The sequence below is a fragment of the Ischnura elegans genome, chromosome X, assembly GCF_921293095.1.
Source record: "Ischnura elegans chromosome X, ioIscEleg1.1, whole genome shotgun sequence".
Classification (NCBI taxonomy): Eukaryota; Metazoa; Arthropoda; class Insecta; order Odonata; family Coenagrionidae; genus Ischnura; species Ischnura elegans.
The window spans coordinates 83,867,157-83,882,429 of record NC_060259.1 but is presented as its reverse complement, the minus strand read 5'-3'; the positions used below and the strand labels follow the sequence as shown (position 1 = coordinate 83,882,429).

The following is a 15,273-nucleotide window of genomic DNA, read 5'->3' as shown; positions in this document are numbered from 1 at the left end:
TTATATAAAAATAATATTAGGTGCGCGCCTAAGTTCCCCCTGTTTGTTAACAGATTGCTCTAGCAGTGATTACTGGTCGATTTTGACGTATCGGAAACGTCACGAATCAAGCTTAGACATTTGACTTGAACAAACAGCTATACAACAATGGCGAGTTTTTTTTAGCGTCCTATCCTTATTGCTGCGTGAAAATGTCCGCGTTTGTGCCAGGTAACCGTCATTTGCGGGGAGATTTTATTTCATCCTTTCATTCGAAGAAAACAGAGGCTGAAGTGCATCGAGAACTCCAATAAGATCACGGAGATGCTGCTCTAAGTGAAACAACGTGCCGTGATTGCTTCCGTCGCTTCAAAGACGGTTTCCTTCCAATGCTGACGTGAAGGAAGACCAAAAACTTTCGAAGACGCTGAATTGGAGGCATTGCCATGAAGATCAGTACCAAACTCAAGAGGAGCTTGCGTATGCGTTACGAGTTACCCACCAATCCATTTCCAAGCGATTGGATGCATTGGAATATATGCAAAAGGAAGGAACTTCGATTCCTTATGATTCTAAGTGAGTTTACAGCATGACAACGCTCGACCCCGCGTTGCAAAACCCGTTATGACCTACCGGTAAACACTCAAATGGGAAGTTCTGACCTCCCCGCTGTATTCCCAGGATATTACGCCATCCAATCATAACTTGTTCTGTTATATGGCACATGGTCTGGCTGATCTACAGTTACGTTCATACGAAGACACCAAAAAATGGCAGGATTCGTGGGTAGCCTTAAAAAATGAACACTTTTACCGTTACGGTATTGGCCTCTGCCACATTGATGGGAAAAGTTGTAGCTAGCGATGGACATTACTTTGAATGGTTCATTTATCACCATTATTTCACGATAAAGTTGCATTTTCGTTCAAAAAACAGCGGGAACTTAGTTGCTCACCCAATAAATTATGTTGATATGATAAAAACTAGAATAAAAATAATCTCATTAAAAAGAATGATGTTTAACAATTGCAACACATATGAAAAGATGGGTATCAGAATAAAGGGTTTGCTGATGCTTGCTGAAACTTGTACGGGAGGCAAAGAGGTTAAGAGAAGCAGAAGTATTCAAAAGGGAAGGAAACGGATCTGGTGTAAAGTTTCTGTATTGCGGGTTGTGCGGGATGGAATGTGGAGTGAAATGCGCGCGGAGCTACAACAATTTTAGCGGCAGACTCGAGAATCCCCTAATGTAATACAAGTGGAAAAACCACTGAACTGAAAGAAATTTGGAATCCTGGCTGCTGTACACCGTGTGTGTGAGAAGTTGAAGCCGGGCTGAGGGCGTTCCAGCAATTCACAAAAGGAGGTCAAAATCATAAGCATTACAGGGGCCATACGAGGTGAATTCAAGTCCTAAGGCTTCTTCAGATTGGAAACAAATGGAAACATTTGTATTGTTTTAAAATGAGCGCGTTCTCTTTGTCAATACGTGACAGAGATGGATGAACAGTAGAAAATAAAACTCTTTCGGCATCGTTTAGAATGGGAACTGTTTTAGATACTTGAAATGAAGACGTTTTCCTTACACGATCAGCGTGCAATCATTCGTTTGCTGAATTTTCATGGAGTGACACCATTTGAAATTCATCAACAGTTGATGGAGACATGTGGTGATGGAGTTATGGATGTGCCAAAGGTGCGTCCATGGGTGCGACAATTTAATGACGGCAGAAAATCGAGTGGGAACAATCCAAAACTATATAGGCGATTTTCCAGTGGTCAAAACATACTCCTAAATAAACCTTCGCTACAACCATGGAATCACGGCGTTAACATTGTGAAAAATGTGTACGTCTGCAGGGAGATTACCTCGAGAAGTAACATCAGTTTCATAATTTTCCGATAACTAGGCAGTTGAGAAAACTCGGAGGCCTTAGAACTTTAAATCACCTCGTACAATGGATAAATGAGTGCTTTGGATGATATAATAACGTAAATATGTTCAATGCAGCTTTAAAAGTGGAAGAACCTCACCTGGGAGTATGCTGATGCCGTCTTACGTCTTCTAGTAGACTCCACGTAGATGGTGTTAACCTCACCTGGTACGCTTGCTGGAAGAAAAATGCATTCTCAATGTAATCAAAATACAGGTATTATTTCTCAGAAATGTGTTTTTACCTTCATTCCTCGTGTCCTTGCACTTGAAGCGACTGAAAACCCTATCTGGCCTGTATAATGTGAGAAGTTGATTAATAGATGCATTTAGAAAGAGTTCTGTAGAAGATTTGCTTCTGGAAATTTCGTTTTTTTTTTTTTAATTTTCTGTTTCTCATTGAGAAGAGGTGGATTAAGATGACGACCTCAATGAAGAAAAGAATAATCAGTAGATCAAACATAATGGGAAATAAAACCTCCAATCTTTCGACTGATTGAAGTAGTTATCTACGTGAAGCAGAATTGAAATTTTGACGCAACTTTTGGTGTTGCGGACGACCTAGCCGTTATGAAAGAGAACAAAGAGACTTGATTTAACTAACTTGTGTACTCCTGAAAGCAGAGATCAAAGTTGAGGTGCACGTTAATGAAAGCAAAACATTGCATTTAGATCAGATGGCTTAATGAACGGGAAGGAAATACACGAAATACAGGAAGAAAAATTGTTCACGAAATTTTTACCCTGGATAGGTGATGCAAGTAGAAGCTAAAATTACCAATGACACACCATTGAAAAACACACCATTTTTAAACTACAGAAACTTTGAGCTGGATGCTCTGGACTACTCATGACTTCGAATGGCTGCTGGAGATCGCGATGTATCCAAGGAATCCGGGAACAGGGAAATCTCGCGGTAAGTCGGAGTTAAAGTTTCTGTAGTTCAAAAATGGTGCGTTTTCGACCTAAATATCACGTGTAATTTTGGTTTTTATTGGACTGAGCTATACTGGTTTCAAATTTCGTGACATAAGTTTTCTCCACCATGTATATCGGCCGGTTTTGGAAGTGCTTTATTAATGTAAAATGCGAAAATTAAACATAACATCAACAGTAATTTTACCTCCTACAGGAATCAGTTATCCAAGCTTAAAGGCTCGGAATACAATTTTCCTCCACCTAGTATTTAGAGTTAGTTTCACTTTTATCATGGGGATTACGTAATTGTTTATCACTCCTGAGGAAATGGCATTACATCTGCAGTGCCTATTTCTCTATGTAAACAAAAGCATTTTCCTCTTCTTCTAAAAGCTTGACGTATTCTTGAATCGGGATTGATCTTACTGGGTATGAAATCGTAAATTTCCGTGAGAACGTAAGGGTAAATGACCTCAACTTATGTTCCAAGTCTCGCTCTTAAGTAGGGGAGTAAGCACTCGTTGCTTCATCTTAGCACTAATTTTAATTTTGGCCAGGGGAAGTTCATTGCAGGGCATCGGGAGGGGCCAAGAACCTTTCGTAACTCGGCTCAGGATGCAGCTAACCTCCCGATTGCTATCAATCGGCCTCCTCACGATTGGAATGGCTTCATGTCTTAGAAGAGTTTGGTAGCAGGAGAAAAAATACAGTTTCCGGCGTTATTCGGTGGAAATCTTTGATATTTAACATAATCAGAAGCACTTGCCTATTTCCACACTACTTTATTTTCTACCAAACTAGGTTTCGGCACATAATGCATTTTCCCAGGAAATTAAGGAAAAAGGTAAAGTAGTGATATTTATTGTAAACCCTTATCACTAACCAATGAATTTACTTTGAAATTGTCATGAGTGTGCCGAAACCTGGGTCGGTAGAAATGAAGAAATGTGGAAATAAATGGTAAATAAACAATAAATAATTGAAAATAACTCACATACGGGTGTATGTATGTGAGTAATTTTTAATCATCATGAGCCACGAAAGCTTGAATCAAGAAATAAATAATTGATAAATAAACAAGTGCTTTCATGATGTTAAAAGGGGAGAATTACTTTTGCAAACATGACTTGGTCGCAGAATTTGCCGAAATGAGCAGATATCATTGCTAAAAGGAGTTGCAAAAAACTGTGAGAAAATATTTAAAACCTCCCTTGCCGTGACTATTTTCTCACTAAAGTGTGGCACAAAATGACGGCTTGGATTTTACGATACGAAGAAAATACGTCTTGTGACAATTCTTGAAGACATTGTGTGTCAGACTCTATAGCTAGATAAAATATTTTTCATCAGTTTAGCGTTATGATTCTGGGACAGTGGCGCCGACTCCATGGGGCCTGAGGGGGCCCCAGCCCCCTCAAAAATTCGTTGTGTGTGTGTGTGTGAGGAAAAAATGTGCCCGGCTGGTCGATTTTCCCCGCAGTCTGGAAAGTAACTTCAGTGTGTAAAACCACACGATATGAGCCTAAAATCTAAACCATTATGATAAGTTGACAATCGCGGAGTAAGGGAAATGAGAGTAATATAATCGACTTCCTAGGAAAAAAATTGGAAATTGAAGCGGTGATATTGATTTTAAACCTTATTAGCAAGCAATGAATGTACTTTATGATAAAGTATTATCCAATTGTTTGTTGTTGGCAATCGAAAGCACTTACCGGCAGTGGCATGGACCGTAGTTCCCGCAAATCTATGTTTCGGAAAAATTCGCAGAGGGAAATTTCAGCAATGGATGGGAAGTGGCCGGATGGATTGTGGAAGATGAAATCCAGGATGGCGATTACCTGAAATGGAATACAGTTAAAGGATTAAACCTTGGCCGTTTGATTTATAGTTGAATGTAGAGGTATTTTTTTAGTTTCTCTCGAAGGTTGGTCAATAAAACAGTATATTAGTTCCTAGCTAGATTTTCGATTATTACATTGTCATTCTCAGGGATCGGAACTGATAAATGAAGCTCAAAGACCAAAAAACACCATTGAGAATTCGATAAATCATGTTTCATAAATATTTTCTATATAAAATGTCCAATACTAAATGATTGATTTTTATTCGAGTTCCATTATTATAATCCAAACCCTTGTGATGGCTTTATAATAGTGGAAATTGGCAAGAAACTAATGTAGTGTTCAATTTACTAACCGTAACGAGAAACTAAAGCATACTTTTAAAATTATTGTTAAAGAAAAATATTTGTTAGTTTCATAGCTGAATAACTCATTTTGGTCTCTAGTTGGAAGAGGTAAAAGACTGTTATATCCCGCCGTACCCTCTATTGCGATTATCTTGATGCATTTTTCTGTATTAAATCCAGCGGAAAATTCAAATAATTTAGAGTTTCGATAGATGACACATAATAATCATAGCGTTAGGAAAACATGAAAGTGACTTTAAAAAATACTGTGTACTGAACACGAGAAAGAAATCACCAAATTGTTCCAGAAAGATAAGGAATTTTAAATCTGGACTCGAGCTTCTGGGAAACTTGGGAGATGAAGAATAATGAGGGCAGAAAAATCAATGAATGCGCGTAAAGTAGAGAGAATATTAATATAAGGGTGCTGAAAAGTATGAAAAGTGACCTGAATCCTTGAAGGAAGTGAAGATTTGAAATAAAGCAAAGAATTTATGGGAAAATTTTGTCAGGTATAGCAACATTTATTTTTATTATATCATATGATTATTCCGCGAAGTGAACTCGCAAATCATTGATTTAAATATTGTCAGGTAGCATCGAGCGAATTTCTCATAATAAGAAATTGGTTTTAGATCCACGGTTTCTTTCTCCACGGTTAACGCCAGTACCCACGAAGGCTCCCTTTGGTCTCTTAAAAACTATTTGCGGTGGATTTTTTTTACCAATGTTACATAACGAATATTGTCAATATTGTTAGATCAGGTTGGTATAAATAAAACATTTAGTATACCAAACCGTGGCAAGGCTGCATAATATACAATGTATGATGACTTATTACAATTCTTTGGATGAGATCTACAATTGAAATTACTTACGACGAAATCTGTGGAATAATATTTCTGATGATGCCAAAAATATACCCACTCTCAATCCTTTGACACAGAATTCTTTCATTAACTTCTCACTAGCTATTCATCACGTTTTTGAATTGCATCAATAAATGTACATCTTTTTAGTATTTGACCGTTCCTTACGTTATCATAAGGTATGTTCAAGGTGTTATTTTCTCTTTAACGAGATGTTTATTTGTACTGAGAGACCATGGTCTTCAGTGCTTTTGCTTGTTTTACCAAATTAGTTGGCATATTGTCTATTTCTAACAGCATTTCATGAATCACTAATTTATCAAATTAAACTTGATATTAATGCTTAATATACATTTAACGAGGTTCCTCTGAGCTATATTGGGTGGCTTTAATGTTTAATTTATTAATACTTCCATAAATTTGATCAGTATGACTGTATCCTTCAATTTAGTGATCAATTGGGTCAAATGATTGAGTCTGAAGTACTTCTATCAACGGAGCTAATTCTAAGCTAATAACAAGTACTCATGTTTATTTCCATGTTACGTCATCTGATTGATATTCGGCTTTTGGTCCGAGAGGATTTATTCTTTCTTTAGTACTTTACCTCACCGGATTGTCAAATCGTCCGTCAAAACCCTGAAATATTTTTATGTTTTTTCTTCACTCACCCGAAATATTTGTACTCATAATTTAAGTTTTAAAGTGACAGACCTGTAATAGTAAGTGATAAAGAGAGATTTTTGGATAAAACTGGGAGAAAAAATATAACACAAAAAATATTCACCAATTTCCAGAGAAGATAACGTGCTTTTATACCTCAATATTTACAAATGCTGAATGCCACTCTCTCTCTCTCTCTTGCAGAATGAACGTGCTGATACGAAAGTAGTTCACCTATCGTCAAGACACGGGCGGGCAGTAATTACAGTATTTTCAAATGAAAATACCTTCGCATAGCTGGCCTGGAAAATTACACCACCCCAGGGTTTAAAATCCCACGACCGTCTTGCGTTAAATGAAGCATGAAATTGCAGCGCATTGAAGGGAAAGCTGAAATGGAGAAGTTGGAGCTACAACGGGTACGGAATAAGTATTTAAGGGACGCATCGCGCTGCTTATGTGGGGTGGAGTACGGAGCGAGCCGGAGAGAATGAATGGTGGGGGGCGGAACTGGAGGGGGGGAAGGGTTTAGAAATACGCCGGAGGGAGTAGGAGTGGACTTTCCTCCTTACAGCTGCTCTTATAAAAATTCAAAGAAGCTTTTTTTCTCAAACTATGAGCTCTACGAATTGAGAAATACATCTCTCCATTTATTTTTATAAATTTATAATTGCGGTGCGAATCTTAAGATTTTAAAAGTTCATGTTGAGAAATATGCGAGAGGGTAAAATTTAATCCCCCATACTGAAGAATACAAAGCAAAATGTGGATAATACTTTGCAGAGGAGGAGTTTTTTTAATAGAAGGAAACTGCGGGAAAATAACGAGATGGGAACGAATAAAGTTGTTTAAGTTTATGAAGAATTGGCACGATGTTGTCATTGCCACTAGGGGATGCGGATTTATCTATTTAAACTAACGTAAATGTTTAATCCAAATTCAATGCTGTTTCTTATAATGATTATGTTGAATAGTATTGATTTACTTTTTAAGATTCTCTAGAATAAAGAAATCTAAAAAAAACTTTGAAATCCACACAAATTTAATACTTTACGACATAGGTTTCAACGTAACCCGTCAAGATGACATACTGCGTAACAAACCTAAGTCGTACAGTATTAAATACATGTGGAATTGCAAAGTATTTTACATTTCATTGTATTAATGCGATTCAATGAAGTCACTCTCGAGGCAACAAACACAGAATAAACACTATAGAATAACTGGATGATGTCGGATTGAGTAAAGTTATACGATTTTCCCCTGTAATACTACATTATTATTATATTATCATAAATTTTCAGTGATATTTTTTAAAATACCGCCTACTATTGATACCGTACACGGCTAACTTGTGTAAGCATGAAAAGATATGTATGCAGCATAGAAAAAACTTACTTTTCTGACAAATCGCAAAATATTCCCTTACCAAAAGCCACAATGAGACTGTGACTGGTACAAACGGCTCGGTCGACTAGAATGCATGGATCGTACTATTCCGTGTCGGCTCTTTCCCGGTCGCGAAGCTCGTGCGAGTGGCTTAACTTCCTAAACTCGAGGAAAAATGAGTCGAGGTAAATAGGCGTCATGAGGAACGAAAGCTAGACTGGCGGGTTTTCCTTTACTTCACTGCCGGTGAGTATGAGCCATCCATAACCATAAACCCACCCTTCCGTAAGTTGCGAAGAAAATGATTTTACGACAAGAATTATAGCTTATTGACTACAGTGACTATGCTCAGATTTTGCATGCAAGGTCAGAAGTTAAAGAAGCAGTTGTTGTGCGTTAAATGTTATTACGTGCTGGTGTAGACTTTTATCCGACCTAGGTAAACGGTAGAACTCTACGGAAGCGTTGATGAATGGCAAACTGTCTTGAAATAATGTATCTTTTTAGAGATTTTGGGGGCTAATAAGTCATGCTGAAACGATTTAAGGTAATAAATATAGTAATCAATTGTAAATTTCCTTGATTGGGAATGTGGGATAATCTTTTTTAGCAATACTGAAAAAATTTAGTGATGCTCATGCTTTTGATGCTGGCATGAGTATAGGGTTTGCGTTTTTATTTGGTAGATCTAAATAAATAATGCGGCTAATATTTCTCATATCGATATCATGATGTTCCGTGCTTCTGTAATTTCTTCACGCAAAATAACTGTAAATTTTTTGTAAGTCGTTCATAAATGCCCATTTTAAATCCATTTTGCTACTAAATCAAGGGTATTGCCTTTAAAGGTATTGATGTTTTACGACTATGTCCACGTAACGTCTTATTTCGCTTTTAACCTCCTCCATACTTTTGAAAAGTCATAAGGAATAAAGAAGAGAATGTAAACTAGTCTTTATAATGAAAATAAAAGATATAAATGTGAAAAAGGAAACTATGAGTAGAACTCTGTGAAGAGATATAAGCATTTAGATGAAGATAGTCAAAAGTATGTGAACCCAAAATCAATTCGTAACAAAAGTAGCTTATTCATACGGTTTGAAAATTGAAAAAATAACCTATTACCGTACAGTAAACTTTTTAGTTACGATTTTGAAGATATTTACGTTTCTATGATTGTCTTCAGTAATCCAGTAAACTATTTTGGTTATACACCGATTTGATTTTTCGGAATGACCCATCGCCATACCAGGACCCCTACACCGGGTGGTAACGAGGTCATAATATGATGGTTTCAATTTCTACAAGTTACCTTGATAGAAATAATGAATATTCAGGGCTAGCATAGTTTTGGACAAAGGAAAATTAAAATAAACTAAAGAATGCCATTTCCTGTTTACTATTATTATTCTTGTATGTAATCATGAATAATCTACACAAGATTCTCAACTCCCATGGTTCCATTGATCCCCACCAGTCGCCATAAATAGAGGCGTTCCAGTCGGTAGGATACAGGTAAACATACTTTTTGGCCCGCAAGAGATGTACTGAACGGAATTCAAAAAGAAGAAGGTTATGAAGGGGAATTCAAAGAGAAAAAGACAGAAGGCTACTGATCCTTGTCCACTGGAGACAAAAGTTGGAGTGCGAATTAATGCGCGGAGACCGGCTTCACAGTAACGCGGCAAATGCCCCGTAGTGGAGCCTGCTGTAGTACTATAAACTCTATATATTTAATATAAAGACAGTAGGCGTCCATTTTGAATTTCCGTTTCGCACCGGTCTCTTTCCGTCGCACGGTGGGCTAGAATCGAAAAAAGCTGGCCAAAACCTCAAAACCGATTTTTTTAGAGCTAGGAAGTTAAAACTTCGCATAAATATTCTCAAATAAATTGTACATTACTTTCCAGATTATTTCTTTCCTGTGTTTTCACGTTAACAATATATGCGAGGTCAAAGTTGAACATATTTAGCGAAAAACGACCACCCTCGATTTTTTCTGTAAATTGCCGACTTTATCCTCGTGCAGTGGTTTCATAAATAGTTTTATCGACAAAACTGTTATAAAATCTTAATTGACACTTCTTTTTCTTCCATTTGAAGGGTTTTAAAAGATTTTTTTTTCATCAATAACCATATATATAACAAAATGGTGGAGCCTGTTTTCAGCCCATTTCTTTACACAAACGTAAAGAAAAAGTACATATTACCACGGACTTCCGCCAAGTTACTCATACCACGTCGTTATATGAAACTTCTGCATTGTGGATCTAAAGTGAAACCTTGCACTAACTTGCAACCCCGAATATTAAATCGTTTTTTCGAGCGTGTGGTCGACTCCGGTTCTGGCCAGCGACGGCGGAGAGTATGGCGACGCGGCAAACGTGTGGATGGAATATGGTCTCATTCACTTTTATATCCGGATAATAGATATAATAGTGAAAGAAAATAATCATCAGAAAGTAAAATTAATATATATTGCTACGAATGACTCTTATTACTGCAATAGGAGCACTGAAAGGTTTCTTTCTTAGAGTGCATTCCGATTACTACTGCGGAGAATGGTCTTAAATGGTGGGCTTAAAGTAGGGAAACGGACTCTTTTCTTAACAAACAAACTCTATTTCTAGGCAAGAGCCGTCGATGATCCATGGCCTCCACTTCCGATGGAAGTGGAGGCCATGGACGCGTCGATGGGCTTATTTCGATCTGCTCCAAAAATAAACTGACGGCTCGATTAAGTTGTTGCAAGTTTCAACAGCATAGGTGCGACTATTAAACAGTACAAAGGAGTGTGGTTTTTCTTCAAGAAACTCATATGCTCAGAATAACAGGATGTAGCCATATAGCTACGGTGGGCGGAAATGCATTAACGCTTCATTTGATACAGTAAATTTTTTTCCTTTCGCGTTCATATTCTTTTCACTGCCATCTTAATACCTATAATGGGATGATGTAAAGTTTGATGCTCTCTCTTCTTCCGTGATTTGGAAGAATTAAGCTCACTTCTTCGGATATTTCCCAACGACGGGTCTTTTATCACCGTCGTCCACAAGCCTCTACAAGCGTGTTCCTATTCGTCTTACTCTTCTCTATCTATCAAATATTTCCCATAAACTTCCTGTTCTTCCACAGCAGTTTTTCTCATTCCGTAAACCCGCCAATGTCCAATTTCATTTGCCTGGGAAACGGGTATTTGTCACGGCATGCGGCAATGCTATGGAAGAGGCTTACCTGTGGGTAATCCTGGATATCTAAGAGATGTGCCGGCGTTGGCTGTGGCGTGTAGAGCTCGTATCCGGCGCACATTTCGAAAAGGATATGACCTGAAATCAAATAGAATTTAGTTGTAGCTTATAATATTTTGATATTTATGAGTAGAGAATTGCCAAAAACATATGCGCAAAGAATTGCACTATACTTTTCAGGGAGCAACAATTCAAAATATAGTTTCTTCAATAGGGGGAAATTCACTTGACTTTGCCATGACTTTGCTTGATATGAAACTGTTTTTTCCAAGCACAATAATTCATTTTTCATCGGATTCTCATACATTCCGACACTATATTTCTGGGCCCAATAGAAACAATAATTGATGGAGACATTTTGCTGAATAGATGGTAGAGAATTTAGTTTTTTTTCTCGAACAATGCTAGGCGGGCTTTAGTAAATGCTTGGTGGAACTTGATAGAGAATTTCATTTTTATTTGTAAATGGCTGGTGTCCTAACACCCCCAGCCACACACCTATTGAGGCGGTTTTTGGGGTAACATTTAGATATAGATGAATGTATCAGTACGACCCAGTACAGTTGTCATTTTATCGTGGTAGCCTTGTGGGTAGGGTGCTTGGCTGCTGATATAAGGCTCTCGCGTTCAAATCTAGGGAAGATGTTTCGGACAAGGCCCGGTTAAATTAATCGATATGCCACAGGAAAAGGCACCATGGGACCCTTTCAATTATGAATGTGAGAAATTATCTCTACTATGGCTTAATTTGAGGTGAACTCTACCCTAAACGATTCCAGCCAACCTTCACGCTGAAGCACTGAGTGAGTGATTCCAATATCTCATTGCAACGCTGGAAATTTCTCCATGGTTTTATGTTATAATTCGATTTGAATAACTATTTTGATGCAATATATTAATTAAAGGATAATTTACCCATGCATTTATGGAAATGTATTGACGAAGATTAATAAATAAGCTCATAAAAGTTCGAGAAATTCGATAGAAGTCATTAAGTCAATGACTAGATATAAAAAATGACGGATAAATTACTTTACGCTGTGCACGAAGGAATGCTTGTGTACACAGTAACTTGACGACAGATAACGATAGTAATAAAATGATACATATTCCAAGAATGACTCTCGCTACGATGAAAAAATTACTTCAATGGGATTCAAACCCGGATATCCCAATTGTCCCTCCGTCCGCATCAAAATTTCTTTGCGACTGAAAAAATTGATTATAAGATTAATAAAAAGATTTATCACTACCCAAAACAGAAAAACAATCTTCACTTATAACATGCAGCTTTTTTTTACATCCAAGGGAAGATTAAGGCAGCCTCGAAGAAATATTAGAAGTCACGATAAAATAAACAAATAAATAGAGTACTGCAAAAATGTATATGCGAAGAATTATACTGTAATTTTCAGAGAGCAATAATTCAAAATATAGTTTCCTCAATATGAGGAAATAAATCCGGTGCCTCAACTTTGCTTGACATGAAAGTGTTTTTTCTTAACACAACGGTTCATTTTTCATCGGATTTTTTAATTATTTCGTAAATCGTGTTGAGGTCTGCCTGCAGTATCATCAAATCTTTCACGCGAGGTTTAAAAGGTTCTCGTGAATTATTTACGATGGGAAGCTCCATTTGAAAAATCGAAGTTCATTTTAAAAATAACTCGTTTTAGATATTTTTTCCGATTTCCTGCTGGGATTACGGTTTCTACAAGCCGAAAAAGACGCGACGCAGGACAAATATTTTTCTTGGTAATGCAATTGTCGGAATCACATACCCCAAAAATTGTGGCTATAAAACAGGGCCAGTGTATTAATCCACAGAGAAACGGGAAGCTTTAAAATAGTCGGAAAATAGAAAGAGAGCAAAAGTATTTACGCTACGTTTTAATTACCCTCTATAGGCTAAAAATGAATTCCTATACATTTTTATTACTTATCGTCAACTGGGGTGACTTTTTCCCACCAGTCAGAAAAAATATAAATGAGGTAACTTCTCTGTAACGAGGTTTTTAATGGAGCCAATTCTCGTGTATCCCTACAGGTATGGCTGGTACTTCCAAAACGGGTAGTTAAGTTGATATTCTTTCTCACTTCATTTGAAACTATCCTTTTCTTGTTGGTTAAGGTTCTGAGAGGTCTATATCGCCTATAAGCTTTCCATTAGGTAAATGTATCTCTGAAAGATGAAGGGTTAATCGGTTTTCAAAAAAGTCCATGGCGCGGTGATGAGCACAATGCGATCCACTTTTTCCAATATTTTGCATTAAAATGTTTGAAAATGCCAGGAATTGCATTGAAAAGATATTGAAATGATAGACCACGTCATCGTGTGTATAAATTTCGGTTGATCCTCCTAATTAAACCTTATTTCACCGTGAAACTCGGATCACTTTGTCCGTCAGCGACACGAGTGGCGATTTCCGTAAGCCTATTTTAACCCTTAACCGGTGACGTGCGGTCTGAGAGACCGCTGCGTTTCTAAAATTATGAATATTTTCAAAATTAAGATTTAAAAATATCTATAATTCTCGTTAACTTCATATTTTTGCATAACAAGGACATCCTACTCTTAAAATTTAACGTTCCTTTTATTAATTTCTGTAAATTTGCAATTGAACTCGATTAGCGGTCTGTGAGACCGCACCACACTTACTAAGAATGCATCAAGAAAAGGAATAAGCGGGATAAATTTCATGGCTACTTACTACTTAGGCTTCCAACTTTAACACTTAAAGCCTATTTTTAATCTGGCGAAATATTGATGAATAAATATAATAATTGTAACTCAAGTGTTTTTGGCATCAGTTTTTTGATCCTACTTCAAATCACAATTTTTTATGACAAATTGGTTCGTATTGGGAGTGTAAAATTTTTAATATAAGTTTTAGAATAGTTAAGCATTCAAAGTAAAATTAAACAAAGCAATAAAAATGCCGTAGCAATATTTTATGAATTTTTGATTTATTGCGGTCTCCCAGACCGCACGTCACTGGTAGTGTAACAAGAATTGCACGTCACTGGTTAAGGGTTAATGTGCGGTAGGAGGAAACACATTTAAAGGCCGACTTGATGATCCCCTTTTGCAATATTCGTGTCTGTACCTTTCGGCAGCTGATCGACGGGTTTGCGAGAAGTTTTCCGGCGGCGGTTGACTCAAGGGTGTGGGTCCGCACGAGTGTAGCGCTGTGCTTGGCGTGACTGGTTTTCGCCGCTCCTCTGATATAGGTCGCCGGCGGCTGAAAAGATCGCTGTGCGCTCCGTGAGGCGTAGAATGTGAGGAGAAATGAAAGGGGGTTTGTTTTGTCCCGCGGCGGAGGTCGAGAGACTTGCTAAGACACTCTGAAAAGGCCTTAGCCGGAGTTTGTTTGCTGGCCCCGTCATTTCTATAAACACGCCTTCTCCTTGCTTCCATAGTGTATGGGCATTCCCCATTCTATTCGTTGCTGTCTCGGCAGTGCCATGCGAACCAAATAAAATATTTCAGAGGGCGCTGGATAAAAAATAAGGTACCACGTTTTTGATGGAGTGCAAATGTTTCCAGCCGCACCAAGCTTTTGAAGCGAAATGAGCGGCAACAGAGAGATCCGGGTTTGAATCCCATTGATGTCAATTTTTCATCGCATTGAGAGTCATCCTTGAAGTATGTACCGTTACGTATGAAGGAGATAATGTGTACCTTTGTACAAGGCCTTAAGTAATTTGAAAGTGTAAAAAGTCCTTTACTGTATTCTTGACAGCAGCTGCTTTCTCATAGTCCCTCCAAATCAAATTGCTACTTGGAATCGGGATTTTACTTTTCCGGGAATAGGTGTCATTCATTTATCACACTCAAACATGTAAAAACATTTAAGATGGCCAAAGAAAGTTTTATCTAACTTTGTGTGAGCTATGGGTAGGTAAAAATTTACACGGATGAAGTGAGTCTAACAAAATTTTATTGCAGGAAATGGATTCTCCATTGCTCCTTCTCAGTGTAGCTGCCTCAGCATTTTTTATCCAAATGATTTTCAATCGGTTATTCTCTTACACTTCCGCATTTTCTTTCAATACAATTACTAACAAAGTACATGTTACATA

The 15,273-nt window shown here is 37.5% G+C and overlaps 1 protein-coding gene across 5 annotated transcripts in view; it reads right to left on the bottom strand.

Annotated features, from left to right (window-relative positions):
- The window catches only part of LOC124170665 (slowpoke-binding protein), a 178,358-nt gene that overhangs the window by 38,457 nt on the left and 124,628 nt on the right, over positions 1 to 15,273 (bottom strand). For all 5 annotated transcript variants that reach the window (XM_046549541.1, XM_046549539.1, XM_046549543.1 and 2 more), the window contains 3 exons: positions 11,177 to 11,268; positions 4,546 to 4,671; positions 2,014 to 2,090 (listed from right to left, as the gene is read on the bottom strand). In XM_046549541.1, coding sequence (XP_046405497.1) covers positions 2,014 to 2,090; positions 4,546 to 4,671; positions 11,177 to 11,268 — 295 coding nt within the window. The remainder of the gene's footprint in view (positions 1 to 2,013; positions 2,091 to 4,545; positions 4,672 to 11,176; positions 11,269 to 15,273) is intronic.